This window comes from Mauremys reevesii, linkage group 21 (assembly GCF_016161935.1).
Source record: "Mauremys reevesii isolate NIE-2019 linkage group 21, ASM1616193v1, whole genome shotgun sequence".
Taxonomy (NCBI): domain Eukaryota; kingdom Metazoa; phylum Chordata; order Testudines; family Geoemydidae; genus Mauremys; species Mauremys reevesii.
Window position 1 is genome coordinate 13088595 of NC_052643.1, and position 27435 is coordinate 13116029.

General features: G+C 45.4%; 3 protein-coding genes across 8 annotated transcripts in view; 2 read left to right on the forward strand and 1 right to left on the reverse strand.

The window, feature by feature from the left end:
* Positions 1-8172, forward strand: LOC120387883 (lysophosphatidic acid receptor 6-like). Of its 3 annotated transcripts, none has more exons than XM_039509236.1 (2): positions 1-39; positions 5656-8172. In XM_039509236.1, exon 2 carries the CDS (start codon positions 5817-5819, stop codon positions 6882-6884), a length of 1068 nt encoding a protein of 355 aa, XP_039365170.1. In that variant the 5' UTR covers positions 1-39; positions 5656-5816; the 3' UTR covers positions 6885-8172. The 3 variants fall into 3 exon arrangements, with proteins under 3 accessions (XP_039365170.1, XP_039365168.1, XP_039365169.1); XM_039509234.1 differs by lacking the exon at positions 1-39 and adding an exon at positions 2467-2865; XM_039509235.1 differs by lacking the exon at positions 1-39 and adding an exon at positions 2467-2861.
* Positions 8171-27243, reverse strand: INTS11 (integrator complex subunit 11). 4 transcript variants are annotated; one of them, XM_039509232.1, is made up of 18 exons: positions 27114-27243; positions 24937-25128; positions 23773-23870; positions 22422-22495; positions 21912-22140; positions 20912-21010; positions 20775-20809; positions 19256-19394; positions 17320-17384; positions 16391-16580; positions 15389-15472; positions 13932-14021; positions 13095-13257; positions 11934-12041; positions 11126-11187; positions 9783-9925; positions 9247-9376; positions 8171-8357 (listed from the first exon to the last, which is right to left on the reverse strand). In XM_039509232.1, exons 2-18 carry the CDS (start codon positions 24962-24964, stop codon positions 8292-8294), a joined length of 1803 nt encoding a protein of 600 aa, XP_039365166.1. In that variant the 5' UTR covers positions 24965-25128; positions 27114-27243; the 3' UTR covers positions 8171-8291. The 4 variants fall into 4 exon arrangements, with proteins under 4 accessions (XP_039365166.1, XP_039365165.1, XP_039365164.1 ...); XM_039509231.1 differs by lacking the exon at positions 27114-27243 and adding an exon at positions 26883-27018; XM_039509230.1 differs by lacking the exon at positions 27114-27243 and adding an exon at positions 26655-26807.
* The window catches only part of LOC120387885 (ceramide-1-phosphate transfer protein), a 4002-nt gene continuing 3565 nt past the window's right edge, over positions 26999-27435 (forward strand). Inside the window, exon 1 of the mRNA XM_039509239.1 lies at positions 26999-27139. Within this exon, the coding sequence (XP_039365173.1) occupies positions 27018-27139 (122 nt within the window). The 5' untranslated portion in view covers positions 26999-27017. The remainder of the gene's footprint in view (positions 27140-27435) is intronic.

Genomic DNA, 27435 nt, shown 5'->3' on the forward strand with positions numbered 1-27435 from the left:
TGGAAGGATTGGTAACTCTGGGCGACCAACAGCTGGTTGGTTTGTAGATTCTGAGCTACTTGGGTCATACCACTGGCTACACGCTCACATACTGTCTTCCCCTCGCCTCCTGCCTCCACCAACATACAGGGAAGGGACCTGTGTGTGCGGAGGGGTGTCACTTCCCCAGGGCACAGATGCAGAATGGGGTCAGACCACCTTTGTCTCCTCTCTACCCCTCTTCTTTGTAATCCCTGTCGTCTTGCAGACCAACCGGAAACACAGTCGTTCATGTGTGTATCATGAAAGCCCAACTTGAATTGCGGGATGATTGTCAACTAATTGCAGCTGAGTTGTGGACAAGACATGGAAAACTGCGGAAAAGTAATAATGGCCTTTTATTAATTGGGGTCATTCGCAAAAGCCAGAGAAGATCTGTTTGTTTAAGAAAAATTTGCTAGGACAATAGAAACACTCAATTATCATCAAAAAGAACAAGGAGTCCTTGTGGCACCTTAGAGACTAACAAATTATGCTAGCTAATTTTTTTTGATAATCGGACATTTTGCTGCAACTGTATTACAGTTATTAATGCGCAGGGCTGACAGTGGGCTTATCAGTGCACAGAGCACACGGGCATCAATACAGAAGCATAGCGTGGTGGTGAACACACAGATACCGTTTTTTTATTATTATTATTAAACAGGATCATTTTTTGTGACACTTAAACCTCAAGTTTTGCCTATTTTATGACTAGGTCTGATACAGTCCACATCATATTGCGTATTAATTGGCCTGGCTTGTGAATGGCCCCAAAACACCAGCCTTCCTTGAGGGGGCTCTGTTTGCAACGGCCCATGCCGCAGGCGGTTGAGTACCTAGGTGTGCTGGAGGCTGGCATATTATGCCACCGCTCATCTTTGTGGGAAAAGTTTTAGGCAGAGAGACTGAAGCAGGAGTTATTCTTATATAACATCATCTCACTCTGCTTTTTGCTTTACCTCTTTTAAAGCTTTGGGGTGTCTTATGGCTTGGTTGGTGCAAACGTCAGGGTCTTGTGGTTTTCCCAAAAGAAAGCGAATGTATCGCTCAGTTAAACACTAGTGCTTGGCCAGGTCCTGCTGCAAAAATCATGTTTGGTGCACATTGACGGTGCCTAATGTCAACTTTATTCATTAGCTCCTCCTCCCCATGTGCCTGGGTTGCAATTATTGAGAATGTCAGTGACTGTAGGTGGTTATTTTCCCCCTACCTTCTGCTGCAGTGTGTGGATGCAGGTGACCTGCCAAGATTATCAGGGTCTGTCTCACTTACTCATTTCCCTGCCATTTGCGGCAACTTTGGGCATCGGTGCATCTTGGTCCTTCCATTCTCTGCCTGTGGCACAAAGTTGAGGTTCCAGAGGGCTGTAATATTGGGTTTCCTTTTGGTTGCTGGGTGATGGTGGCTTGTGATATACAGGAAATGAGACTAAACTCGAAGACCCTGTGACAAGCTGTCTCCTTGACTGCAGAGCTGGTGTTCAGAGCCCTACATTCTGCTCCTCAGGGTCAGAGGGTGCTTTTTGTTATTGGGGGGTTGGACTAGATACCCAGTAACCTCTTCAGACAAATGAAAAATACTTAGTTGCAAGGTTGTGCAGTGTGCATTAACTGCTTGACAGGCGGGGTTGTGCGTTGGTGATGGTGAAGTGAAGGATTTCAGCCCTTTACTGTTGCCAGTAGCAGGTTTATCAGTGGACTCACTTCTTCCACCCACTGCAGGAGAGGTAAAAATTTTCCACTTTATTCTCTCCTTTCATACACAGCGGGTTGGTTCCTACTCACTTTCTTTCTTTGGTTTCTAATCCCAGTTGCACACGGGTGAGTCGAGAGCTGCATTCTTAGCACTAACAGTGCCATGGGCAGTTCCAAGGAGCCCCGGAAAATGCCACACAATCCCTTCCACGCAGTCGGGAAGGTTAACGTCGGTATCTCAGCAGGGGCGGTGCCGACTGATGTTATACAATGCTTCGTGCATCTGCTTGTGGAGCATTGGACTCACCCTATCGTTACCCTAGAGACTGGACGTATTGCAGAACGGTTAAGGGACCAGCTCTCATGTTGTTTTGGACTCACCTAGGTATCTAAACTCCACATAGATACAGACACACAGGAAATCTGATGCTATCGATCAAATTTAGGCAACTGTTTCCCTGGAAAGGAGTTGACCAGTGGCCTAAAGCTTGCCACATCATTGCCATTTCTCCTTACCAGGAAAAGCGTTGGTTAAAATACAGATAAAATCACAAGTGAAATGAATTGGATTTAGGCTCAGGCTAAAGTAAAGTACCGGCCCATGATTTGGAAGCATTAGTGTTCTCTGCTAAGGTGGTGGTGGTGGGGGCAGGGCAGTATAGTAGCTCAGGTGCCTGTTGCAGTTGTGAATGAAGATGGGACTGTGCCTTTCGCTCGCTGGCGCACGGGGAGACTGCCTTTCGCTCGCTGGCGCACGGGGAGACTGCCTTTCGCTCGCTGGCGCACGGGGAGATTGCCTTTCGCTCGCTGGCGCACGGGGAGACTGCCTTTCGCTCGCTGGCAAAACTGAAACTCATCTCATTGTAGTTTAACATGACACATGCTGGGCATGATGTGAAATGTTCTGTTCACCTACCGGCCGATTCCGAGTATGAACTGGAACTCTTGGCCTACCTCTGCACTTCCTGTGGTTTCTCTCTGCAGAGCACGGTGGGAGGGTTTTGCTGTATGCTTTGCAAGGTGACTTCATTCTGGTGCTACACTTCAGACAGGAGAGCTCAGCATCAAGCCTCTGCTTTGTGAAGAGTCTTCAGCGAATCCCGTGTTCGTTGGAATTTTCGCATGAGATAAAGTGGCCTGGGGCTGGTGGGTGAGTTTGTTTCTTTTACTTCCCTTTCTTCATTTGTCATGAGACGCCGCATGGCACAGGATGAGGGCAGCTGGCAGCGAGTGGCTGGGTTTTTTTAAAGGAATGCGAACATTAATACAAGCTGGACAGCCCCTCTCCAAATGATCAGGCTGAATTAGGTTTGCAACACCCGTGGTAAATGTTTGAAAATAACCTACTAGCTTATATGGTAACTTTTATTTTATTTTTTATTTTTTTGGCTTTAAATATCTTATGCTGCTAATTCCTTCCACTTGGATGCAATCTGCCTAGGACACTGCATGCCGACATGGGGAATGCTTGCATTTCTGGTGTTTTACAAGGGATGCTGTGAAATCATCTGACCCGAAATTCAAATTTTGTAAAAACGCACATTTATCCTGTGACTAACAGAAATGTTTCCATTAATAACAATGGAAACTTCTTTTCCAATCCAACAGACCTTTTCCTCCTTCACTACTGGGTTTGCAAACCAGAAATTTTGCACCATGGAGAGCTTGGCAAGTGAATCTCACAATGGTGGTTTTCATGAGCCAAGCTGAAATGCAAGAAGTAAAATGGGTGCTGATAAATACAGCAGAAAGAATTGGGTTTTTAAAGAAATGTAGGCGCTGGTCCTGCAAGCTGATTTACTAGCAGAATGGGCCTTAGGGTAATAGGAGAACCAGGAGTAAACAATTTAGTTTATTTACAGTAGGGAGAAGTTGACTGAACCTGGGGAACTAGGTGCTTCTTCGAGCTTTGTGACATGGGGAGAGTCATTTTGCTGCTACCCCTTGTGTATAATGAAGATACTTAAATTTATTTACTTCTGACGTGTATTGTGATGCTGAACTGTTTGTAAAGAGCCAATGATGGAATGTCCCCAGTTTTCTTCCCTCTCTTATCCTCATTTTGCCACAACATCTAAACCGAGTTACTCATCTTACCAAGTCAGCACAGCGGGCTGAACCTGATGACCTCTCGAGATCCCTTCCAGCCGTACATTTTCACTTCCTTTGTGTGAGGCTGGAGAAGGCTGCCGTCCTCTTTCAGGGGGGCAGACCTGGTTTCGGATGCCTACTTTGATGGGGGCTTTAGCACAGCTGTACAAGATTGTAAGCACAGCAGACAACTAGAATATTAGTCTCTTTTCATCATGGTGATGTTGGGGCAGTAGATTTTGTGCCTTGGCTAGTCAATTCTCACACCAAGACTGCTTGAGAAGTGAGAGAGAGAGATTTTCCTTTAAGTTGAGTGGGTTGGTGTGGTCAGTTAAATATCTAAAAATGTCACTTATGGAAAAAAACTGTTTTCCTGCATGGTGCTACTTCTGCTGACTGACTCAATCTGCTCTGTTCCACGTCATTCAGTTAGTGGTCAGTAAAATTACTCTCTCTTTCCTTTATTTCCTTTAGACAAATTCTACAGCCTGTTCAAAACCCCACCGCTCACTTCATTTGCTAGTACCCTCTCCACTCACACATCACTCTTATTTATTCAGATCACCCGGGCTGCTCCTCAGATGGAGAATTAAATTTAAGATGGATCCAAGACCATTGCAACCTCCTTGTTTGTGTGCATGAATCAGGATGTTTGTTTTAGGCCTGCTGCAATTTATCGGTCGCCCTTTTTCTTTTCAGGGACAGGGTCAAATCATAGAGTTGTCGCTGCGCGTTTAGATCCTGCTCTGGTGAAATTCTCTTACCTGGTTCGGTTTTGCAGTTATTTCCCTTTTTCCCTCTATTTGAAAGACCCCCACCAACAGATTGTGTAGTCAGACTTGCTCTTCACCCTGTAGTGCCAAAATTGAAACTATTCCCCCCATCTGTTATAACCGTCTTTGATACTTCTTGACAACAGTACAAGTGAGGGGAAGTGAAAGGAGACTGACTGTGCTCATTTAATGTATAATGAATAGTTGCATCTACTTTCCTAGGGCCTGGGTTACATGAAACCTCACTCCCCGGGAGGTGGTATCCCAATTGTTTCAAGAGGTTATTTGTATTAAGGTGCAGCGAGAGGCCCCATCTGACATCTAAGCCCACTTGTGCTCGGCTCTGTACAGATACGTCATGAGAAACAGCCCCTGCCCTGACGAGCTTGCAGTCTAAGACAAAGGGTAGGAGGGGCAACAGGCACAGAGAGGTGAAATGACTTGCCTGGAACAGAAGCCAGGGCTGCTACGCCCAGTCCTATGCTCAGATTTGGATGCCTAATTTCAGAGAACTGGGGCTTGGCTTCCACCCGTGCTGAGCACCTCTCAGCAAGCTGTCCCAAGCTGGGCATGCAGACTGAGGGGATGCTTCTGGTAACGTTGCGCTGAAGTCATGCAGCACGTTCATGGGAAATAGCCTGGCACGAGCCCTGAGTTCTTTAAATCAAGCCTCAGCTGTTTTAACTTGAAGACTTTCCCCTGCCTCCCATTGCAAAGGGAGTTACACACAGTCAGCACGCTAGTGAAACAAGCCAAGGGCAGTAAATGGTACCCAACCCTGCAAAACCAAAGCCCTACTCCCAGAGGGGTCACGGCAAGGAACCATCTCAGCACAGCTCTGTTGAAGGACAGTCCCGTATTTAACTCTTCAGCCCATTGTAAGTTAAATGTGTGTCCCCTTTACATATTCTATACTTGCTCCTGTAACTGGTCTCCTCCAGCTGCCTGTTAAATGTAGATGAGCTGGGGGCTGCGGCTGCTTAATCTCAAGCGGTCTCCTGTTTTAGGGGATATTTTTGATTCTAACGTGACAAAATCTTTCCCCACCCCACTAATGCTTATTTTTATCTTATTAGGTTTACCGAGCGTAGATGCTTTAGCTGCATTTTAACCAGAGCTGGCTGATGTAACAACACAACTCAAGTTCTCACCCCAGGACAGAGAGCGCCTGATCTTTTGGAAAGAAGAGGCTAATCTAGGCTATCCCCACAGAACTTGGTCTCCGGCAGCAGAAAGCATGGCCAACACTTCCTGTGCCACGGCAGGGGGACACTCTAATGCAACAATAGTGGATTGTTATGTGGAAGCAGACTTCCAGTACCATCTCTTCACTATCATCTACAGCATTGTCTTTGTACTGGGACTGCTAGAAAATGTCTTGGCTCTCTACCTTTTGACCTGCAAGGTCAAGTACAGCTCTCACTCCTACATCTACCTCATCAACCTGGCTGTAGCAGATACCTTGTTTGTTTGCATGCTGCCCTTTAAAATCCATTACCACCTGAACCAGAACGATTGGATCTTTGGAGACATGGCTTGTAGGATCACCGGGACCTTGTACTACATCAACATCTACGTCAGCATTGCCTTCTTCACCTGCATTTGCGTGGATCGTTACGTGGCCGTGCTGCACCCCTTCGCCTACATCCGGATCAAAGTCACCCACTACAGGATAGTGGTCACAGGCTTTTGGCTCGTTGCTGTAAGCATCACGATCCCACTTATCCTTGGGGGGCCCCTTCACAACAAGGGCCCAGGGAACACGACTGCGTGCTTTGAGAACTTCTCGCCGACCAGCTGGACCCATCGCATGATGCCCTACAATGTCTGTGCCTTGCTGTTCGGCTTTGTCATCCCGTTTGCCGTCATCCTCATCAGCTACCCGCTCATCGCCAAGCGGATCGCCCACACCAGACGCAGCATTCACAAGAAGAAGGCCTCGAGGACCATCTACCTGATCCTGCTCATCTGCATCCTGTGCTTCCTGCCTTATCATCTCACTCACCTACTCCACTTCCTGATGAGGGTCCAGCTCATCCAAAGTTGCCTGTTTACCAACTTAATTTACAAAATGCGCCGGGTCACTTTGGCCCTGGTCAGTTTCAACTGCTGCCTGAACCCCATCCTATACTACTTCACGGCTTCCAGCAAGCCATGGCGGCTCGGCCTCAAGTTCAGATCCAAAACCAAGGTTTATACCATCTGTGACAGAAAATTCAATGACTATCCTTATAAAAGCAAGCCAGCAGCAAGACCACCACCACCGCAATTGAATGAAATGCCTTTTTTAAAACAAGGTCAGTAAGTTATTCACCCACAGGTTACGGGTTCAAATCCAACCGAACTTGGAGGAGGAGGAGTATTCAGGTGGTGTCAGTCCACTTCCTAGGAGACTAGAGTGTTAATTGGCAAGGGTGGGCTCAGCAGACAACATGAAGATAAAACACATTAGCAGAGATGCCTGTGTTGTGTATAAATAGGACTTCAGTTTTCAGAGCTGTTGATCCCAACTAAAGTGGGTCAAGAATGTATGGCAGTATTTCCACTTCAATGTTACTTATTAAGCAGTACAAAAAAATCCTTTGTTTGGAAAGTGGTGACATTGGAGGCTAATTTCCAAAGTAAACAGAGCAGCTGGCTTTCTGCTATTTAAAATATCCTTGTAGAATAAGAACAATTCCAGTCTGTGTGTATAGCATGAAATATTAGATTATTAATAGTTGACAAATTATACATGAATTATCCAAACTAATGGACCTGCACCAGTACGGTTTGGTATACTGATTACTTGACAGTCATTTCATCATCTGTAGCCGCCTCTCAACTTTCTTTAGGTATCCTTTGACTGCTATTGAGACAGACTGGTCAAGGCCTGGGACTCAGAGGGCTAGGTTCTAATCCCAGTTGCTTTGCAGGAGATTGGCACATCATTGAATCTCTGCCCATCTATAAAATGGGAATAGCTAAGCACCTCTGCGTTCCTTTATTTGCTGAACACTGTGAAAGTTAGCTTTGCTTTCTATCTGAGGGATGTCCTCTTGAGAAGAGGCCCCCGGGGGAGTACAGCACCTCAGCTTGCATTCAGGCTTCTCAGCTATTGTTTACAGCCTTGTAAGCAGTTACTTATCCACTACTGCATATGCATAAATATTATGCTTAGTTTGAATCCCTCAGGCCTACTTTTAAGTTCTAACCCCCTATCAGTGTTCTGTACTATTCCAGCTGCCCCTATGTTCAATGCAGAAGTAACAAGATAATTGAATCATTTTGTTCACAAGCTTCAAAGGTGGCCGAGTGAATTAAAATGCTGTTCAGAGGAGCATCGTCCTGTGCTGTTCGTATGTATGTTGAAAAAGCAAAGTGCTGGCATCACAATGTTTTTTAATATTACAAAAATAAATGTGACTGGAAAGACTTTGAAAATCTTTTACCTTGCTCTACAAGGAACACCAGCTGAAGCTGCTCCAGGTAACTAGATGCAAACAGCTTGCTCAGTAACTGATATTTGTGACTGGCTTTGCCAGTGGGGGATAGCAATGCTGCTAAAGCAAACTTTTTTGTCTGACAAGTTGAATGCTCTCTACTGCAGGATATTTTACAATGGACATTTTATTTAAAAAAAAAACAAGTATTTACATGCTCTGGATAAGGTAAAAAACAGAGGTAAACGTGGACAGCCTCTGAAGTTCCATTTCCCCCAGGGCTGCGTCACTCAAGCTGTAGTTTGTGGCAGTCCCTTTTTCAAGAGGGATGTAAGATAGCTGCCCAGTTCTTCATCCTGTACAAAGACATCAGAAATAGGTCAGGTGGCAACTCCCCACCTCCTCTCTCTCATTTAGGGTAGCACATCAGAGGCTGCTCTTTTGACAGGCCAGACCCAAAAACCCCCTAAAATTTCAGAATCGTTTGGCCTGAACCCATTTGCTATTTTGGAAGAGTGTTACTGCCACGTCTGACAAGTGGGAGAGGCTAGACAACAGGTGTCTCTATTCTTAAAAGACAAGAACAGACTATTGATTTTAGCTTTGCTCTCAGGAAAACATTTCCCCTCTAAGGCAAATCCTTGTGAAACCCACAAAAATCGAGGCACTAGAGAACTCTATCCATGAACTTAAATACAAGTAACGGTGCTGGGGCGAGCCTTTTGCTAGTCAGCAAGTTTGAGCCTGTTTATATGTATATGCTAGTCACAACTCAAATTTCATACAGCCCCCCACCCCAACCTTCCCTCTGCTACCAGTACTCCACCCATTGCATATATTGCTGAGGGCCAGGATACTAGAAATAGCCAAAACTAAGGAAGGCCATCGATTCTAGGGTGGCTGATGATTTTGTTTCCAGTGCCGACAGCCCAGACAGACGATCCTGCTAGCTCAGCATGAGCCAGTGCACTAAAAAATAGCTGTGCGGTTGTTGCAGGGTGGGTGGCAGCTTGAGCATGGTCACACCTCCCACGGGCCGCACAGACCTAGCCGAAGTGGCTCAGACGGGACTCTTCGAACGAACTCAAAGCTGGAGTAGCTCTTTTCCGTACCCTCACTGCAATAACCCACTTCCTCTGGAAACGGATTCTTACAACTGCAACCCCCACCACAGGCCCACGTTAGAACAGAGCTAACCAGAGTCACTTTGTGAATGTGTGTCTTCAAGGTGACATTTATTCTTACCTGGTATGTCCATGACACCAGCAAAACTTTGGTTCCTTGGTCCTCTGACTGTGCTGTGGCTTGGATCAGAATGGACTCCACCATGATCGATCCGTCAGGGAGATGCTGAACAGAATAATCTTTCAGGACTCTAGGAAGATGGAAGGTACATTATGCAGTCCTGCTCTGTACTGAAGTGGGCGTCTAAGTACACAGACCTAGCTCCTACAATCAGTACAGCGAACGCCTGCACCTCATGGACTCCCCAGAAATGGTATTACTGCTCCTAGGCCAGCGTGTAAGCCAACACCCACCAGCCAAGGAGGGCAGAACAGGACTTATTCAAAGTCTGCTTCTGCCTTTTTATATTAATCATTAGAAAGTCACATAGTCCCCCCAGGGCTGGATTTTTGGCCTGTTTGAAAATTGTAGTCACTGGAATCGCTATAAATAGTTTCTTTGTCACCTATTAACATTCCCCAGCTACACACAGCTGGTTGGGAACAGCAAGGCCACCCTGGGAAGAGCAGCTGTTAAACGGCCTGTGGCACGCTTACCCCTTAAGGTGATTATAGACTCGAAGCACCATCTCATGCTCCTTGCGAGGATCCTGAATGTGGACACGGCACGTAAAACGCAGCTGATGCTCCCCAAGACCCAGTTCCTTCAGTGCCTGCTCCGGAGAGACCAAGCGGAAGCTCTGCCCAGGGAAGGGAGAAATCCATTAATTGCAGGCTGCCAGTCACATTGCTCCAGAGTCCTTTTTCCATTATTGGTAGCTCTCGATAGAGCTAAAGGACAAACACACAGCCATCTCAACCAGGAGATCTTCCTCGGTCTTTCTTCCGAAGCCGCATGCCGCCCTCGGGGCAGCTGCATACCCTCGATCGCGCCATCGCGCGTTTACATCATCCCGCACGCCTCTTTCGGCGTCCCTTTCAGCTGTTTGTGGTGTGTGAATGCATGAAAGGCGGCGAGCCAGTCTCTCCAGCAGTCTCCTCGCGGATTTCTTCCTGGGTCTGGTCCGCGTGCGAGGACGCTCGCGCGTGTCTTGCTCGCACTCCACCGCACCTCACCGCCCACTCCACAAGCGCTGCGCGCCTCATCCCCATCTTTCCTGGCCCATGTCCCATCAGGACCACTGTGTCTCCAATTTCCTTGGGGCAGGGACCCTGCCTTTTTAAATGGCCTAGCACACTGTGGAGAGTGCCACAAACATCAGCAGCTAGCTGGGGTGTGTGTGTGTGTGTGTACACACACAGAGGTGTTTATAGAAATAAATCTGTTGTACAGTCCCCAAACCTGCCTTCAAGCACAGCTGCTCTATGGATAAAAGTTGGCACAACCCACCCGTATGCCAAGAGTGAGTTAGACTATAGATAAGATCTCGCGACCTGGACCAGAAGGTAAATGCATCCGGTGTGGCAGCAGGAGTCAAGAGCATGACAAAAAGCTAACCAATCCACGGAGCCACTGCTATGTCCCCAGTGTCCTCTTCCAGTGCCACGCCTCTGGGCTGGTCTGATCTCTACCAACCTTGGGAGTTGAGTTCTCATACACCTGGATTTCCTTCACAGCCCCACAACACGTTAGAGTGGTCACTGCTTCCAAGAAGCTAGGACTGTGCACAACACCTTTACTGTTAGCTGACACTAACACAGAGGGCACAAGACAAGTACTAGAGCAGTGGTTCTCAAACTTTCGTACTGGTGACATGCAAGTCTCTGAGCGTAACCCCCCTTATAAAAACACTTTAACACCATTATAAATGCTGGAGGTGAAGCAGGGTTTGGGGTGGAGGCTGGCAGCTCACGACCCCCCCATGTAATAACCTTGTGACCCCATGAAGGGTCCTGACCCCGTTTGAGAATCCCTGTACTAGAGTAATCTTTTCACTTACGTTATCCTTCATGATTAATGTGCCATGCATGAGCTTTGGCTTCTTGGAATCCGGGACGAGCCCTAGAGTGGGACCAACAGAAAAGAAGAGCAGAGTCATTAATGGTGCTTATCTAACACCTTTCATACCAACAGACTAAAACACTTTGGGATCTAACAGACTGCACCACCATGGTGAGAAGAGGGTCTGAACTGCCAGCCCCTCAACTGAAATGCAGTAGGTCTAGTCTATGGTGTTATAACCTGGGCAGAGACCCTTTACACTGTACTTAAACCAGTTAGCAACTCCATGGGGGATGGGGCAAATCACACTCAGCAACACTGACTCTCTCTTCTCTATCTTGCAGCACAGTTGCTTCCTTGCTTTAGATAGAAGTTTGGTGGGGTTAAAACCAGGTTATCTTGTAATTCCAATGGGGGCAGAACTGGCCCACTAAAATATGCATTTTTATCCATTAAGCAAACTGACATGTAATCTCTCTGCAGGGTGCATTAGTGATGAATAGCACGGCAGCCCCATTCTGTGTGTCTCGGACTTTCCTGCATGGGGCTTTTAAAAACAAACAAACAGTGAATATGCTCTGAATGGGGATAAATTGGTAGGTAAAATCCACGTCATCCTACTGGACGCCTCTTTCAACCAATGACTAGTTATGAAGCTCCATTATATGAGAGATCACATAAATGTGCCCACAACCACCCCGTCTCACACATCCATGCATAATCTTACATTCAGCAGTAAGAAACATAAGATGTACTAGAATTGCAGTGTCTGAAAGGGGAGAGTCATTGTTAACTGGTTATATTACCTATGGCACTCTCTCTCTTCAACAATCCAAGGGAAATGTCCACTGGTATATTGGGGCTGGTGAACAACGTAGTGGTTTCTCCGTTTGCCGGCATGTAACAGTTCACATCTGTATTAAAAGCAAACAATACTGGAGGAACATCCATAGAGAGCTTCTAGTCCCAAAGGACTTTTTATACAGGAACTATCATTGCACCCACGGCTAAAGTGGAACATGGCAGGTGTTTAACAGCAACTCTTTATAACAATTTGGGACAGGGACTAAGAACATTATAGTCAACTGAAACTTGAAGGGGTAATTCAAATAGTCAGTATAGTTGTTCTAAAGGGAATCTTGCCAGGAGACCAGAGTTAACACCCCCTAATTGTGGTAAATTCCATGGGATTGTTAGTCACAAGGAGCCACGGCCTTATTTATTTATTTTTACTTTTCCCACGCAAGGCAGCACAGATTCCCACAAAGGGAACACCACTACTTATTGAATCACCAGCAACACTTCATGCAGCAGCATGTGTTTCTTCCTTTGGAGAATTCCCACCCAACCTGAGGCTTGCAGAATATGTGAGAGCTGAAACTATCACCGGCTGCAGCAGAACTTACATCCATCATAAAAACAAGTTAATGCAAAAGTCACCTGAAACTATTGGGAAAATGCACCCAATGAATAAGCATCCAGAGAGTGATACACAATGGTCTCTTTGTTGATCATTCTCCATCTAGCCTTAAAGTTAGCTGCTTTCAAAAAAGGTTTTTATTTTTCCTCTACTCTTGTTCACTGTAACTTAAGTCCGTAGTACAGAATTATAAACACGAAAGAACTTTTCCCCACCAATCTCTGTTGGTTTTAGGAGTCCAAGAGGCACAGCCTACAGAAATAAATCCCTGTTTATACATGCACACATGCAATAACTCTCCATGTCTTCGACCCCAAAGATCATTAAACCTGCAGCAGGGGCTCACTGCAAACCCTGCCATCTGGAGAGTCATCCCACCCATTTGCTTCCAGCACAGGGACTGTTCAGTACTTGAGCCAATCAAAACATGTTGTTCAACTAGATTTCATGTCCTGGCCAAAGTACATGAACTATAAAAACAATTAATCCTTCCCCCTTCCACTACTAATCCTCCCCACCACCCTCCAGACCCCAACACCTTACATACAAAATTCCTGTTCAATTTTCTGCTTCAGGAACTCCATCTTCTTTGCTTCCCCGTGAACCAGAAGAACATTGCGTGGCTCAGCCTGGCGAATCAGCTGCATTATTCCCTTGGCATCAGCATGGGCACTAAAGGACATGTATTCTACCTGCATCTTCACCTCCAGCTGCAGGGAGCAAGGGGAGAAGCAAACACAGACCATCCCCCATCACTACTTGCTTTGCTTGTTCACAACTTACAAGCCACGCAGTAACTAAACCAGAGTCTCAGCATCCACGCGCAACTAGAGTGAGCAAGACACCTACATCAGAAAGTGGGACAATTGAGACAACCAGCTCCTTAACTTCAGGGGCGGTTGACAGAAGTCAGCGCCATACAAGGAAAGCAGTTAGTACCTTGCAGGATCAGACTTTGTAATTCTGGATACACTACCTGTCCCAGCTTTGCCCCAGGAAAATCACCTTGTAAGGATTCTAATTACCAGCTGCAATGTCCCTTTCAGCAGGAATCTATGTGACAGTTACCTCACTGGGTACAGGTGATCTATGTACTTTTCCAAAGTCTCTGGGCCCATCTACAATGATTTCAGCGAGGTAAGAGATTTTGGGGGCAATTGTTCAGCCACTGCCCACGTAGCCAAACTCCCACTAACTGCAGTCGTGGGACCACACGTGGAAGGATGGCAGCAGAATGCAATCACTGTCAGCACAACCAAAGGAACTAATTCAATCACTTTGGCTAAAATGGTACATCAACACAGGGAGAGATTTTCACCGACACAGGGCGGTGCAATGTGCAAGTCCCCCTGAAAGTCATCAGCACCTTTCAAAACGAACTTACTATTTGTCTTCCTTCCATTTCTAGCTTCCGCTGTCCACTCAGGATCTTATGGCCCACAGTTCCTTGCACACAGTAACCTGGCATAATGACCTGGAAGGAATCCAGACAAATACGTAGCATTTGCACACTGAACGGAGCTAGAGTAAATTGTTCTCTTGGGACAGAGCTAGCTGCACATCCACCTATATAATGCTGATGGCAAGTTTCCATGGTTCCCGATATGTACACCACAGCTCTTTGTTTAGCAGCTACTGAATCTATTCTGTTCAATTATGCTCCTCAGTATCTTGCATGATAAAGACCCGAGTATGGCACAAGCATTAAGATTAAATTAAAAAGGCGGCTTCTGTTAAAATCCACATGCTACTAAATAACGGTTATTGCTAGTCATGGGTAAACAGACAGGTTTTAACAGATAAGCACAGCTGAAAGTACATTTCCATAACATAAAATCTTGCACCACTCTTCCTTTGAGTCTACTGCCTACAATGCAACATTTTAATAGTCACAAAAACTCGAGCTAGAAGAACTGTATCCATGTCAATTCCTCAGGGAATCCCTCACCCCCGGACTACAAAGGCCTGGCTATCATTCAGTTTCATGGGATTCCTTCAGAATTAAGGCTTCTTTAAAAAGATCTTCAGACTATTCAGTAAAAAAAACTTTAAAAGTGGTCCCACAGTCTCAAGCCTGAGGAATGTCACCGTATGGGTTTCAAAGGTCATGGCCAGCCTTTGTGCACAAAAACTTCTCTCAATGGGATATTGACATCAAGGACACCAGAGTGGGCTGGGCTTTCAGAGCGTGACTCAGTGAGAAACACTCAGAGTCCCACAGCTAATCACCAGCAACGATTTTCATAGCCCAGTGTTCCCTTCGTAAAAGTTGACCCGCATGGATACTTGATAAAGTGGCCCCACTGAAATAAATGGACTAGTGCGTCTCCACGCATGGATCACAGGCAGCATGTAAGGCGTTAATACTCATTTTTTCCCCCTAATTGAAGCACAATGTGGTATCTAACACAGGTCAACTGAAGTCTGGAATGTAGACCTGCCATCAGAACTGAATGCGTCATGTTCATCCACAGTAATTAAACCTTGATTTTGTCATCAAGCTGCATCTGTCCCCTAAAGACACAGAGTGAATCCTTGTCCAACAGAGAGAAATCCTGGCCCCAGTGAAGCCAATGGCTAAACATCCACTAATCTCAGAGCCCAGCGTTGGTCCAAATGCAACGTGCCAGTCATAAAAATCATTTTTTAATCATGCTTTAATTAAATAAGGTCAGTCAGCGGTTATTACTAACTGATGACTCATTTAGATAACAGCTGATAAAGGAAAGATGCATGCCAAAGACTCTCCTGCCAATATAGACAGAGTTTATTTCTAAAGTGACTGGACTGTAGCCCCACACATCAATATGAGGCATCATTCAAGCTCACAGAATATCTTACCATGTTCTTTTCATTCCCTGCCCATTTCCTGAAGATCTGGAGGGACTGTCCAGCATGAAGCATACCTGGGGTTGCAAATACAACCTAGGTTTCAAAAGAACAGTGTTAGAGCTGCCACACAGAGATTCATTTTTCCTAATGATTAAAAAACAGGTGTCCCAGATTATGGAGAGAGCACATAAGAATAGAACCAGGAAAGTTCCATCCATGAATCTATATAGTACCAATTAATATACAATACAGTTTACACTCATTACAGCTGTGGGGTTTTTTGGGGGGGAGGGGGAGGTAATTTTTTCAAACTGTGCCTTATTATCATACAAGATTTCCATAATTTTCCATAAAACAAAATACTTCAAAATTCACATTTCCTTATAAACCCTTCAAGAGTTTTTATTAGCCTGCAGTACCATGATGGTTTCTGAGTGATCTACTGGGAGGTAACTAGAATAGGAATCTGTCGAAATCAATAGAAAAAAACATTTTTTTTATTTTTTAAAAAGGGTCACTTTCATGAGTTTAATTTAAAGGAATTGGTTATAAGAACTATAGATTGGATCGATGCAGAGGAATGCATTTAACATTCACCATTTTTAGATTAATTTTCTAATACTTTTAAATTTAATGCACTGGAAGGTAGTTCTTGTAATATGTTTATTCCTTTAATATGTGTAAGACAAAAGCTGCATATGATTGGCTTTATTAGTGCAAAAAATGTATATTCAACAGGGATTTGGGCTTAGAGTCCCAGGTCTGCCACAGGTTTCCTATGTGACGTTAGGCAAATTACTTAAATCTCTTTGGGCCTCAGTTTCCCATCTGTAAAATGAGGATAACAGTAATTCACTATCTCAGAAAGGTGTTGTGAAAAATACATTGACAATTGCGAGGAGCTCAGATATTAGGTAAATTGTGTGCCTTCCTTAACCCAAGCAAAACACAGCACTAAAACAGCTCCAATCCATGCACATCAATCCTATCACATTCTTAACCTCTACCTACCATTGGCCCAGGGTTATCGGCAAAGGCCCTGTCAAACGCCTTGATGTGTTTGAATTCGAACATGTTTCTTTGGACAAAAGTTTTCCGGATCTTCTGATTAGTCCATGTGATGAAGAGCTTGTAGTAGTGATTGGCCTTCTCCGTCAGTCCCATGGAGAAGTAAATCGGGGCCTTCAAGTTCATTCTTTCCCTTTGGGGAGAGAGAAGAGTCAGGCAGCCAGTTGTGGTTGCTTAAGTGGGATCCTGGCAAAAACCTCTCAGGCGCTCCCCTTTGTGTGCTCAAGAATCAGCCTAGGGACTTAAGCTTTCTATGCATACACCTACCTGGGGAAATAAGAAGTTAGTATCACCGCTATGTCCCATTAATGGTTAGATAATCCAGTTCTCATTGTCAGCTGGTCCAGACTGATCTAATCCATTATGAATGTTAAACATGATGCTACGGGGTAGAATTAAGAGTAAGGCAGCTTTAGATTATCATGTCCATGTTCCAACCCAGACACAGCCTCTCCTTTCTGATCCTTACCACGACAATGTTCATGAAAAAGACTCAATATTTTATTCGTCCATCCGAAAGAAGTGACTTATCCTGAGCATGGAGAGTTTTGCAAGGCCCGAGGGATGGTATGAAATAAAGAAAGGGAACATTTAGACTGAGTGTCTGGGGCAGGGTGAGGCATGACTCAAAAGAGCAAGATATTTTAGAGTAGTGTCCAAGTTATGGAGGAACAGAAGCACTAGAAAATATACCACAGGGAGCAATCCTACACTAGCCAGCATGGGTGGATACAGGCTAGAGACAGAGAGGTGAATATAAGACTATCCATGACAGACAGACAGCACAGAATCCTGGAAAAAATGAGCACTAAGGGTGGGGTGGGAGGGGACTAAATACGTGTTTTAAATGGAAAAGTTGAGGCTGTTCTTACCAGAATGTTTCCAGTAAGATGCAGAGTTCCTGGGCACGTCCCAGAGCAAAAACCGGGATAAGAACCTGCAATGAAAGTGCAGAATTAGACTGTACTACTGCCAACCACCATGCAAAGATTACGTGCCCCACTGGTGCCCACAAACACCGGCAATGGCTCACAATGGATGCACATTCCATTTTGCAGATGAACTCCATGTGCCCTCCTTTCCAACTCTCCGCACGGAGGGCCGATATTTCCCTATTCATCATTTGTTCTTAAGGAGAGGAGACATTGCACATTTACTGAAAGCAACAGCCTAGGCTCCCTGGATTCTTGCAATATAACAGGGAACATGCTTTATGGAGACTTAGGGAATCACATTGTTCTGTTTAGCACTGCAAGGAAGTTTCCAATAAAATACTGTAAATAAAAACAAAGCCACATTTCTGGCATTGTCTATGGAAAATTATATTGTGCCAAGCACTTTTCATCTCGACTGCCTAGGCCGCACTGGAGCAGTTACGTCCTAGCAGTAACTTTTTTAGCCCTCCAGGGGACAAGGAGCGTGAGAGTCAAACACAGAACGTACACACAGCTGCCCCCTTGGAGAGTTTTCACACACATCGTTTCACGTCTCTAATATTTTCTTCTGTCAAACTGTTCACTGATGCTTGCTGCCAACTGGCAGGACCGTACATTACACTGATCGGTTTTCCAGATTCAGTGACAACTTCACAGAAATCATCAGCAAGTTCTAAGAGGAGTCTCTAGGTGGGAGATCCATCTGTATGCCACCTCTGTTCTCAGAGGACTCACTCTTCCCTTCCATAAGCAGTTCCAGATTTCTCCCTCACTGGGAACAGAACAATCAATGAAGTATATGACCAAAGTCACTAGGGATGAACTAATGTACCTTTTAACCAAGACAACACCATTAAAACTGTAAACATGCGATTGCCACACAGACTGCACCTCCCATGTTATCAGCCATTAATTTAATCCAAACCTCAGGAACTAAGAGCCACATCCTCATGGTTCCATTATTTGAGACTCCAGTGACTTAACCGTTGGGATCTGGCTCTAAATTATTTGTTTTAATGCAGGTACCACATTCACCTTTAAGTAGGACTACTTTGAGGCACGTTTTATTGGGAAAATTCTCTCACTGGCTACAGAAAGTTGTCTTATTAACAGAGGGAGGCAATGGCCAAAATTCTGAATGAGCAAGAAACAAACAAGTGCCTAAGGAAGACCCACAAAATCACGAAAGCCAACTACAGTTAAAAGTTCCATTAAGATGTTCTTGACATTATAAGCACCCGCTATGTGGCACGTGCTTTGGTGGTCATGTAGATAACAAGACCAGTTGTTTATTTCAAATTGACATTATTAGAAAAGATCTGAACAAATAAAAGGGGGAAGCTACATGCAGTACATTCAAGCATTTTTAAAATGTTTCAGAAGGGGATGTAGGTACCTCTTTGTACGTTAATACTTTCCATATATTTGGGGTTTTTCAGCAAAAATCTGCTAAGGGTCTAATTGCGGGGCACGGAATACTGAGATGAGAGCACTAGAAATTATTTCTTCTTAATGGTTAAGAGTAAAGATTTTGACAGATAGTTTCTAAATTTAGAAACTGAGACTAGTTTAGAGCAGAAAATGCATATGCCTGTGTCTCAGGCACTACTTTTTCCGTAACTATGAACTAGAGAGAGTTAAGATTGTAACCCTAGCATTTCCTTTCCACCAGAAAAACAAAAGCACACACTTAATACCATGCCCTTTCTAGCATAGGTTAGCAATAAAACCAACCACCAACTTTGCTTGGTGGAGCAACAGAGCAGTCATCAGGCTGTGTAAGAAGTCAGCTCAAATATTAGCAATAATACGGCCCTACTGACCCACCGGATGCCCATGCTTTCTACAGACTGGAAAATGCCCCATACCATACCTTCCCTCCTCTCTCTACACTTTCATGGACCTTCTTCAGGAAGTCCCTCTCTCTGCAGCGTTTGGAGTCTCTGATAGTTGTGGCATAGGTGGATTCGCTGATTAATAAATCCGGACGACACTTATCAATCCAGGCAGCTCTAAAACAAAACAGAGAGAACATCTAATAGATAATATATAGCACTTTAATATAGGGATAATGATGTTCCTTATCCATCTTTTATAGATGGGGAAACTGAGGCCCAGAAATAACAGAATCATAGGACTGGAAGGGACCTTGAGGGGTCATCTAGTCCAGTCCCTGCACTCATGGCAGGACTAAGTATTATCTAGACCATCCCTGACAGGTGTTTGTCTAACCCGCTCTTAAAATCTCCAACGATGGAGATTCCACAACTTCACTAAGCAATTTATTCCAGTGCTTAACTACCCTGACAGTTAGGAAGTTTTTCCTAATGTTCAATCTAAACCTCCCTTGCTGCAATTTAAATCCATTGCTTCTTGTCCTATCCTCTGAGATTAAGAAAAAACATTTTTCTTGCTCCTCCTTGTAACAACCTTTTACATACTTGAGAAAACTGAGAGGGCGCATAACAGTTTTCTTTTCCAGACTAAACAAACCCAATTTTTTCAATCTTCCCTCATAGGTCAGGCTTTCTAGACCTTTAATCATTTTTGTTGCCCTTCTCTGGACTCTCTCCAATTTGTCCACGTTTCCTGAAATGTGGCACCCAGAACTGGACACAATACTCCAGTTGAGGCCTAATCAGTGCAGAGTAGAGCGGAAGAATTACTTCTCGTGTCTTGCTTACAACCTTCCTGCTAATACATCCCAGACTGATGTTCGCTTTTTTTGCAGCAGTGTTACATTGTTGACTCATTTAGCTTGTGGTCCACTATGACCCCCAGATCCCTTTTTGCAGAACTCCTTCCTAGCCAGTCATTTCCCATTTTGTATGTGTGTAACTGATGGTTCCTTCCTAAATGGAGCACTTTGCATTTGTCCTTATTCAATTTCATCCTATTTACTTCAGACCATTTCTCCAGATCACTGTGCAGTGACTTGTTCAAGGTCACACAGGAAGTCAGTAGCAGAGCCAAGAATCCAAACTTCACTGGACCATACTGTAACTGTCTCTTGCTAAATGAATCCAGTCCACAATATGGAGACTAACACTACAGATTTTTGAGACACAAGTTGTCATTTACTTGCTGAAGACTAATTTAAGAGGTTATATTTCATAAAGATAATGAACATTTAAAATCTTTCATACACATTAAAATCCTTCTCCTTTAGCACCGATACAACATTTATTATTGCAAGTAATAAAACACAACATACCTCACTGCAAATGTATAGCTTTTCCCAACAGAGAAGGCACTAAGTGACTGAGTCTCTTATCCAAGAACAAAGAATCAACACTAATAAACTTCTGTACATTAACAGGAGTTGCAGGCTAAGATCTCCCATGTATGGATCACACACATTAAAATTCACAGTCTCTCTGCTTCCTACTTACCCTAAGTGTCTGTCTGGCGTCATGTTATAATCACCCTAATGGAAGAAAAGAAAAACCATTTACTCCCTGAAAGATAACTGGACACATACCATACAAAGGAGATGTATAGGTCTATAAATATTTATCTGTATACTTACAGTATATACCACAGACTCAGAACCAACTTTAATCTGGAACATGGCTGCTCCCAGCACATGGCCGGCATAGTACGCCTTGATTTCCAGCTCATCATCTACCTACATAGACAAAACCATATAGCCAATTTTAGACATCTCTCTCAGTGGTTAAAGGGAATTCATGAATTGGGAATTATGAGCACTGATGGCAGCTGATTTTATTACTCTGTTTCTTCACTGCTAATTTTCTGATCCCTTCCCAAATACAATTGTCCTCTTCCCACCCCATGTGTTTGAGAGGCAGCATCCTCTATACCAAAAGTCACACTCCTGCTAGAGGAAACCACAGGGCAGAACCAACTTCCAGTGCAGTACTACCCTGAACAAAGAAGGGATTTGATTACCCCCAAAGTGCCTCAGAAAACAGACTGCAAGACAAATGCACTAGCTCCTGAGATGCTTCCATAGCAGCCGCTAAAAGGACGCTGGGTAATCTCTGTCTCACCTTCTTCCTATTTTGTATTGTGTCTCTGCCTCCCTGCTTTCTCATTTCTGCCCCTCCACCCTGGTCTCTTGCTTGTTTTTCTTTTTCCTTTTATATGCACTTTGTTTTTTCCCCCACCTATTTTTGGTCTTTGCTAGGTGAGGAACAACAACCCTCCACCTCCTTTATACATGGAAGGGCTGCAGAGGAAATTGACTAGGATTAGTCCTTTTCCTTCTGTATCAAGCTCCTTAGAGCACATAGCTGGCTGCAAAGGGAAACTGACAAGAAACACAATATTTTCTTACAAGTTTAAAGTGAAAGTGCTTCTTAGCTGGGGCAGGAGTAGGAGGAGAGGGATTAAGATTCCTGGGCGCCTTTCCCTGTTCTGCCACTGACTCACTGTCTGACCTTGGGCACATCACTTAACCTTTTTGTAGCTCAGGCACGACAGAAGTGCAGCAATGGACCCTGTTCCCTCCTCTTCAACAGTCCGACTGATTTATTCTGAGAGTTCCCTGGGGTGAGTCATTTTACCTGAACTGTCTGGTGAAGGTGGACAGCTACCACTTTTTTCATACAATCTTTAATCATTTGGGAAGTGAAGAAGTTGGTCTCCCCTTTCTTATCCACAGTAATTTTCCTGTAATCCTCCAGCAGGATGGGACAGATGGCCTTGGTGGGGTGCGTCATGTATATGGGTCCATCATAGCCAACCATTTCACTGAAATACGGTAAAGCTCCACAGTGGTCCAAATGAAAGTGGCTGTGAAGGAACATCCAGAATGAAAGATACGACCCACAGGCACTTAGCTAGATGTTTATAGCTGTCACCTAACACACAGATCTTGTGAATGCGCATTAGTTCATGTAAAACACTGAGAGATCCTTGCATGAAGCAGAAGTGCAATCTAATCTTTGCAGTATTGAACTGCAAGCCATTAAGGGTGACTAGTTTATTAATGTAGGAGGGGAAAGTGGAAGAATTATTTTCCAGTGCTTTCCTCCTCTGCATCTGAATTGTAAGACGGCAGGAAGTTTTCTTACCTGATGATTACACAGTCTAGAAAGTCAGTCAGTCTTCCATTCTGGGTAATGTATGAAAAATCAGGAAAGCGCCTCTAAAAGACACAAAAGCAGGTTATCAAATATTAAACAAAGCTGGTTACTGAATTCAAAACATGACATTAAACAAATGTCAGCCGCCCATGTAGCATTAGGAATGCACTGTGATCTTATCACAGGGCAGAACTCCAGTGGGACAACAGGGAATGCTGGTGTCACCAATAAGGTGGATCACTACAGGCTAAACCCCATAAAAGAGATGAATGCAGAGAGTGCCAAGAAGGAGGAGGAGAAAACTGCCAATGGGAGGGTTTATTTTGACATTGCAAATAAGTAATTAAGTTATCGTCAAAGAAGAAAGATAGCTAATCCATTTTAACTCTTCATAGAGTTCTGCTAAAGCTGGTAGTTTGTTCTGTACTGTGTTTTGTGAGTTTTGTTATCTGCACACAAGAATTAAGCTTACTCCTCTCTCTGTTAGAAGCCATCAACGTTCAGGTATTGTGAGCCAAAACAACAGAGTCAGGGGGGAAACCACCACATTGCATCACTCTATATCCAGCAAAGCGTACATGCTGCAGGTGTTGGTTTGGGTCCCATCATCGATCAACTGGCTGGTAACAAAGCTCATCCCAGTACCAAACTAATGATGGGTTTTACATTTTAAGCACACCGGAAGCCTCCTGCCACATAAAGCAGGGGTTCTCAAATTGGAGGTCGGGATCCCTCAGGGGGTTGTGAGGTTATTACACGGGGGGGGGGGGGTCACAAGTTGTCAGCCTCCACCGCAAAACCCGCTTTGCCTCCAGTATTTATAATGGTGTTAAATATATCAAGAAGTGTTTTTAATGTGGGGGGAGTTGCACTCAGAGGCTTGGTATGTGAAAGGGGTCACCAGTACAAAAGTTTGAGAACCCCTGACAAAGTGCAATGATGCTGAAATGCAGTATCCATTGCCCTACTGAGCGCAGCCCACATAACACCTTGGGGCTGGTAGGTGGAACTACAGAACACACACATATATGGGGAAGAGGGGAGTCCCTACACAGGAACATAGAATTTGCCAGAGGGATTTTGGTCCATCAAACGTGGTACTATACCTCCAGCAGCGGTTAATACCTAAGCTTTCAGAGGAAAGTGAGCCCTCACCTAAGAGGTGCACCAAAACGTCGTGCTGGATTCTTCAAACAATTTCTAAATGAAGCTTGGTACAGCTGGCCAAGTAGGTTATGTAGCTAAGGCACCCATAGAACCAGAAGCAATACTGGAAAAGGCCGGGCAGATAAACCTTAAAGAATCTGCACACAGCATTTGGTCTTTCTGCCATACTTACATCATCATTATAGCCCATGTGCATCCCGCAGTCTAGCATGACATTTTTCCCTGCAATAGACACAAGGATGCAGCTGCGGCCCACATCCTGGCCAGCCCCTGGAGCAAGAGACAAACAAAGGCAGCTGCATCACATGTCTATATAATAACCTCTTAAACCTTTATAAGGATATAAACATTTGAAGCTCTGGGAAAACACTGGCTAGATAAACTTCAACACCCCTATTAAGTAGGCGAGTATCATCCTCATTTTAGAAAGGAGGAAACTCAGGCTCAGACAAGGGAAATGACTTGCCCAATGGCACACAGGAAATCATTGGCAGCGCTGGATTAGACATCTAAACCCTCTCCTATAGTCACTCCTCTATGCCACAGTGTCTCATCTTTTGGTAAAAGTGCAGCTCTCCATTTAGCACCTGGCTTGTCAGTTTCAGACCAAAAGACATACCTTAGCAAAAAGCATTTCTGCTGATATATTTAAGGAGATACCATCAAACAGTTTTTCACTAAAACTGCTATCATCTTTCAGGAACATCCTCTGTATGCAGACTACACACAGAAACATAGCTATACAAAGTACCAGCAGCTATTTTTGAATTTGTGTACTCCAGAGAACAATGTCCCTGACTAGTCCTATAGCAGTGTTCAATAAGCTAACATTCTGCACACGTTGTGCTAACACGCATGCTGAAGCAAAACCACGCAGGAAACAAGAGGCTCACAGCATAATCCAGCTTCAGTAAAACATTTTTTGGGTGGGCAGAAAACTGTGTTTGCCGAATTCAAAAGGACAAGAGGAAATAATAATATTTTGCACTTATCTGTGTGGCAGCTTATAAATATTAATTAATCCTTTCAACATCCGAAAGCAAGGTTAGCAACATCTCTTTCCGTCTTCACGTTTGCAAAGCAAGAATAAGATCACGTAAAGAGCGGAGTCAAATCTGAATGCTGCATGCTAGTTACATAAATGTAATATGTAACGTGTAAGTGCAAGACCATAACAAGCTATTCTATGCTAAAACATGGAAAGAGGCATGAATCTTTTGCTACATGTATTGTAGTTATTTCTAACTAATTTTAATTCCTTTAGGGCTATGTCACAGCATCCAAACCTTTCCTACTTTTCTATCTATTTCAGTTCCATCTTGTGGTTTGAACTTACCCAAGGGCGTGACTTTTATTTCAGGCATTTTAAGCCGAGAAGAACTTTTTGAACCTTAGCCGTATAGCAGGCTATTCAGAGATACCATAACTGGGTGCTGAAAACAAGAGAAGATCCAGCCTTTCTTCAAACCACAGATCTGTTTATTTACTAATATCACAGAGAAGAGTTCAGCTGGGGCCCCATGGCTTCCTAGAGGAAGACAAGAATACAGACAAGAAAAGGGTCAGATAACTCAGCACATTATTAGTGTCATCTAAAAATGCATGCATGTTCTCAACATTGTCACGGCTTAGGTTTTGCAAGACGAAACTGGTTTCCTTGACCCTAACATTATTACAGTGTTTTATAGACACTCAGTCCCGGCCTGACTGGGCCATGGACTCGGTCCTTAGAGGGATTCTACCCAGGTGAGAGGGGATGCACATTGGCATGGCTGTATGTGGGAAGCCTGACTGCTGCTGATCCTGCTGGACAGAGGCGTCCTCACAGCACAGGATCAACGGCCGCCGCTCCCCCGTGGACTTTGCTTCCACCTCTCCCCGAACTGGAGTTCAGCAGTCGACGGAAGAGCAATCGGGGATTGATTTATCGCATCTACACTACACGCGATAAATCGATCCCCGGCAGATAAATCGCTACCCGCCGATCCAGCAGGTAGTGTAGACGTACCCAGACAAACTCCCTATTACAGCCTTGATTTTGCAGTGTGAGTTGGTTTAAAAAAATTAAGACTGTCATCCTCTGCATCCCTTTCCCAATGCAAATTGCTATTAGATCAAAGATGAGAATGAATTTAGTTCAATTAACGTCTAAGCCTGGAAATAACAAAACACCTTAAATTATCTGAATGCAATTAGCACATTCTTTAGCTCTGCTTCTGGGATTCCAGAGCAGTCCATATTTTATAAATCATTACGGGAAGTTGTGAGGTTGCATTATCACCACCGTTGATGGGAAAATTTTCATCAAAACAAAAAAAAAGTTATTTAAGTCAAAATCAAAATATTTACAAAAAGTTGTCATTTTTGACATTTTAAAAAAACAAAGTGTTTTAATAAAGTCAAAATATCCTGAAATAACATAAAAACATCCCCTTTTTTTTCCAGAATCTAAATTTCTGATTGTTTTGTTTCAAAAGAACTTTTAGGAACAAAAAATGGTTTTTATATAAATAAAATTAAGTTTTAAAAGGCTGGGATCTGAAAAAGTGATCAAAACAAAATGTCCCAGTTAACCCGCAGCACGACGCCCCCTGCCCCTCCCCAACTCCCTCCCCGGCACGACGCCCCGCCCTCCCCAACTCCCCCAACTCCCCATCCCCCGGCACAGCACCCCCTCCCCAACTCCTCCCAACTCCTCCCCCGGCACGGCGCCCCTGCCCTCCCCAACTCCCTCCCCGGCACGGCGCCCCTGCCCTCCCCAACTCCTCCCCGGCACGGCGCCCCTGCCCTCCCCAACTCCTCCCTCCTCCCCCGGCACGGCGCCCCTGCCCTCCCCAACTCCCTCCCCGGCACGGCGCCCCTGCCCCTCCCCAACTCCCTCCCTCCCTCCCCCGGCACGGCGCCCCTGCCCTCCCCAACTCCCTCCCCCCCGGCACGGCGCCCCCTGCCCCCCAACTCCCTCCCCCGGCGCGGCGCCCCCTGCTCAACCCCGGAACGTCCCCGCCCAGCCCGGGGCCCGCTCACTCCCAGCCCGCGGCTCCCAAACAGACTCACGTTGCCATTGCTTCTAGCAGGCCCGCTCCCCGGGGCCATCTGCGCATGCGCGGCAGCAATAACTAAGCACCGTCCTCTGGTTGGAGGGGGGGTCACACCTCTATCACGTGACGCGAGCATAGCCTCTCACCATGTCCCCAGCGAGCGCCAGCCAATGGGCAGCGGCTGTCACCCTCCCCAACCACCACCCATAACCCTCCTTGCGATTGGCCAGGGAAAACGTGGTACCCGGAGAGAAAGACGATGAATGGCTGGAGCAGGAGCCACGGGCGCCGATTGGCTGCTGAGGGAGAGGGCGGGGCAGCCGTCAGGAAAGCGGAAGTAACTGGCTGAGGGGAGCCGGGGAGTCTCTAGCGGTTCAACATGGCGGCGGGGGCGGAGACGTTCTCCCTGCGGGAAGTGCTGGTGGCGTTCACAGCCTGCGTCAGCGAGCAGCGGGAGGTGCGCGTGGACCCGTACCTGGCGGGCTGGAAAGGCCTGGTCCGGTAAGCGGCGGGGGGCTCCTGGGCTGTGACTGGCCTCACCCGGCCCGAGACCCTCCCCGGGCCGGGCCTCAGCGGCCGCCCGCGGGCCCCCACCCGGGTTTTTAAGGACAGCGGGGGAGATACCGCGTTGGCTGGGGGCCGCCGTCTCTAAGGGTTCGCTGCCCCGCCCATAGCGACTGTCTGTGGTCACGTGGCAGAGGGCCACGCCCTTCCCGGAAGTACCGGAGGAGACGTGGGAGCAGCCGCCCCGCCCCGCCCCGCCTGGCCCGTTTATCCTGCTCGTTCTCGGGCCTGTT

Excerpts from the sequence above, each read along its gene's own strand:
- LOC120387883 (XM_039509236.1), top strand. The coding sequence starts at position 5,817 with ATGGCCAACACTTCCTGTGCCACGGCAGGGGGACACTCTAATGCAACA.
- INTS11 (XM_039509232.1), bottom strand. The coding sequence starts at position 24,964 with ATGCCTGAAATAAAAGTCACGCCCTTGG. Across the intron at positions 17,385-19,255 it reads GTGTAGAGAGAGGAGGGAAG|GTTCTTATCCCGGTTTTTGC; the intron begins GTATGGTATGGG and ends CTTTCATTGCAG. Across the intron at positions 9,926-11,125 it reads CATTAATCATGAAGGATAAC|AGCTTCCGCTTGGTCTCTCC; the intron begins GTAAGTGAAAAG and ends TTCCCTGGGCAG.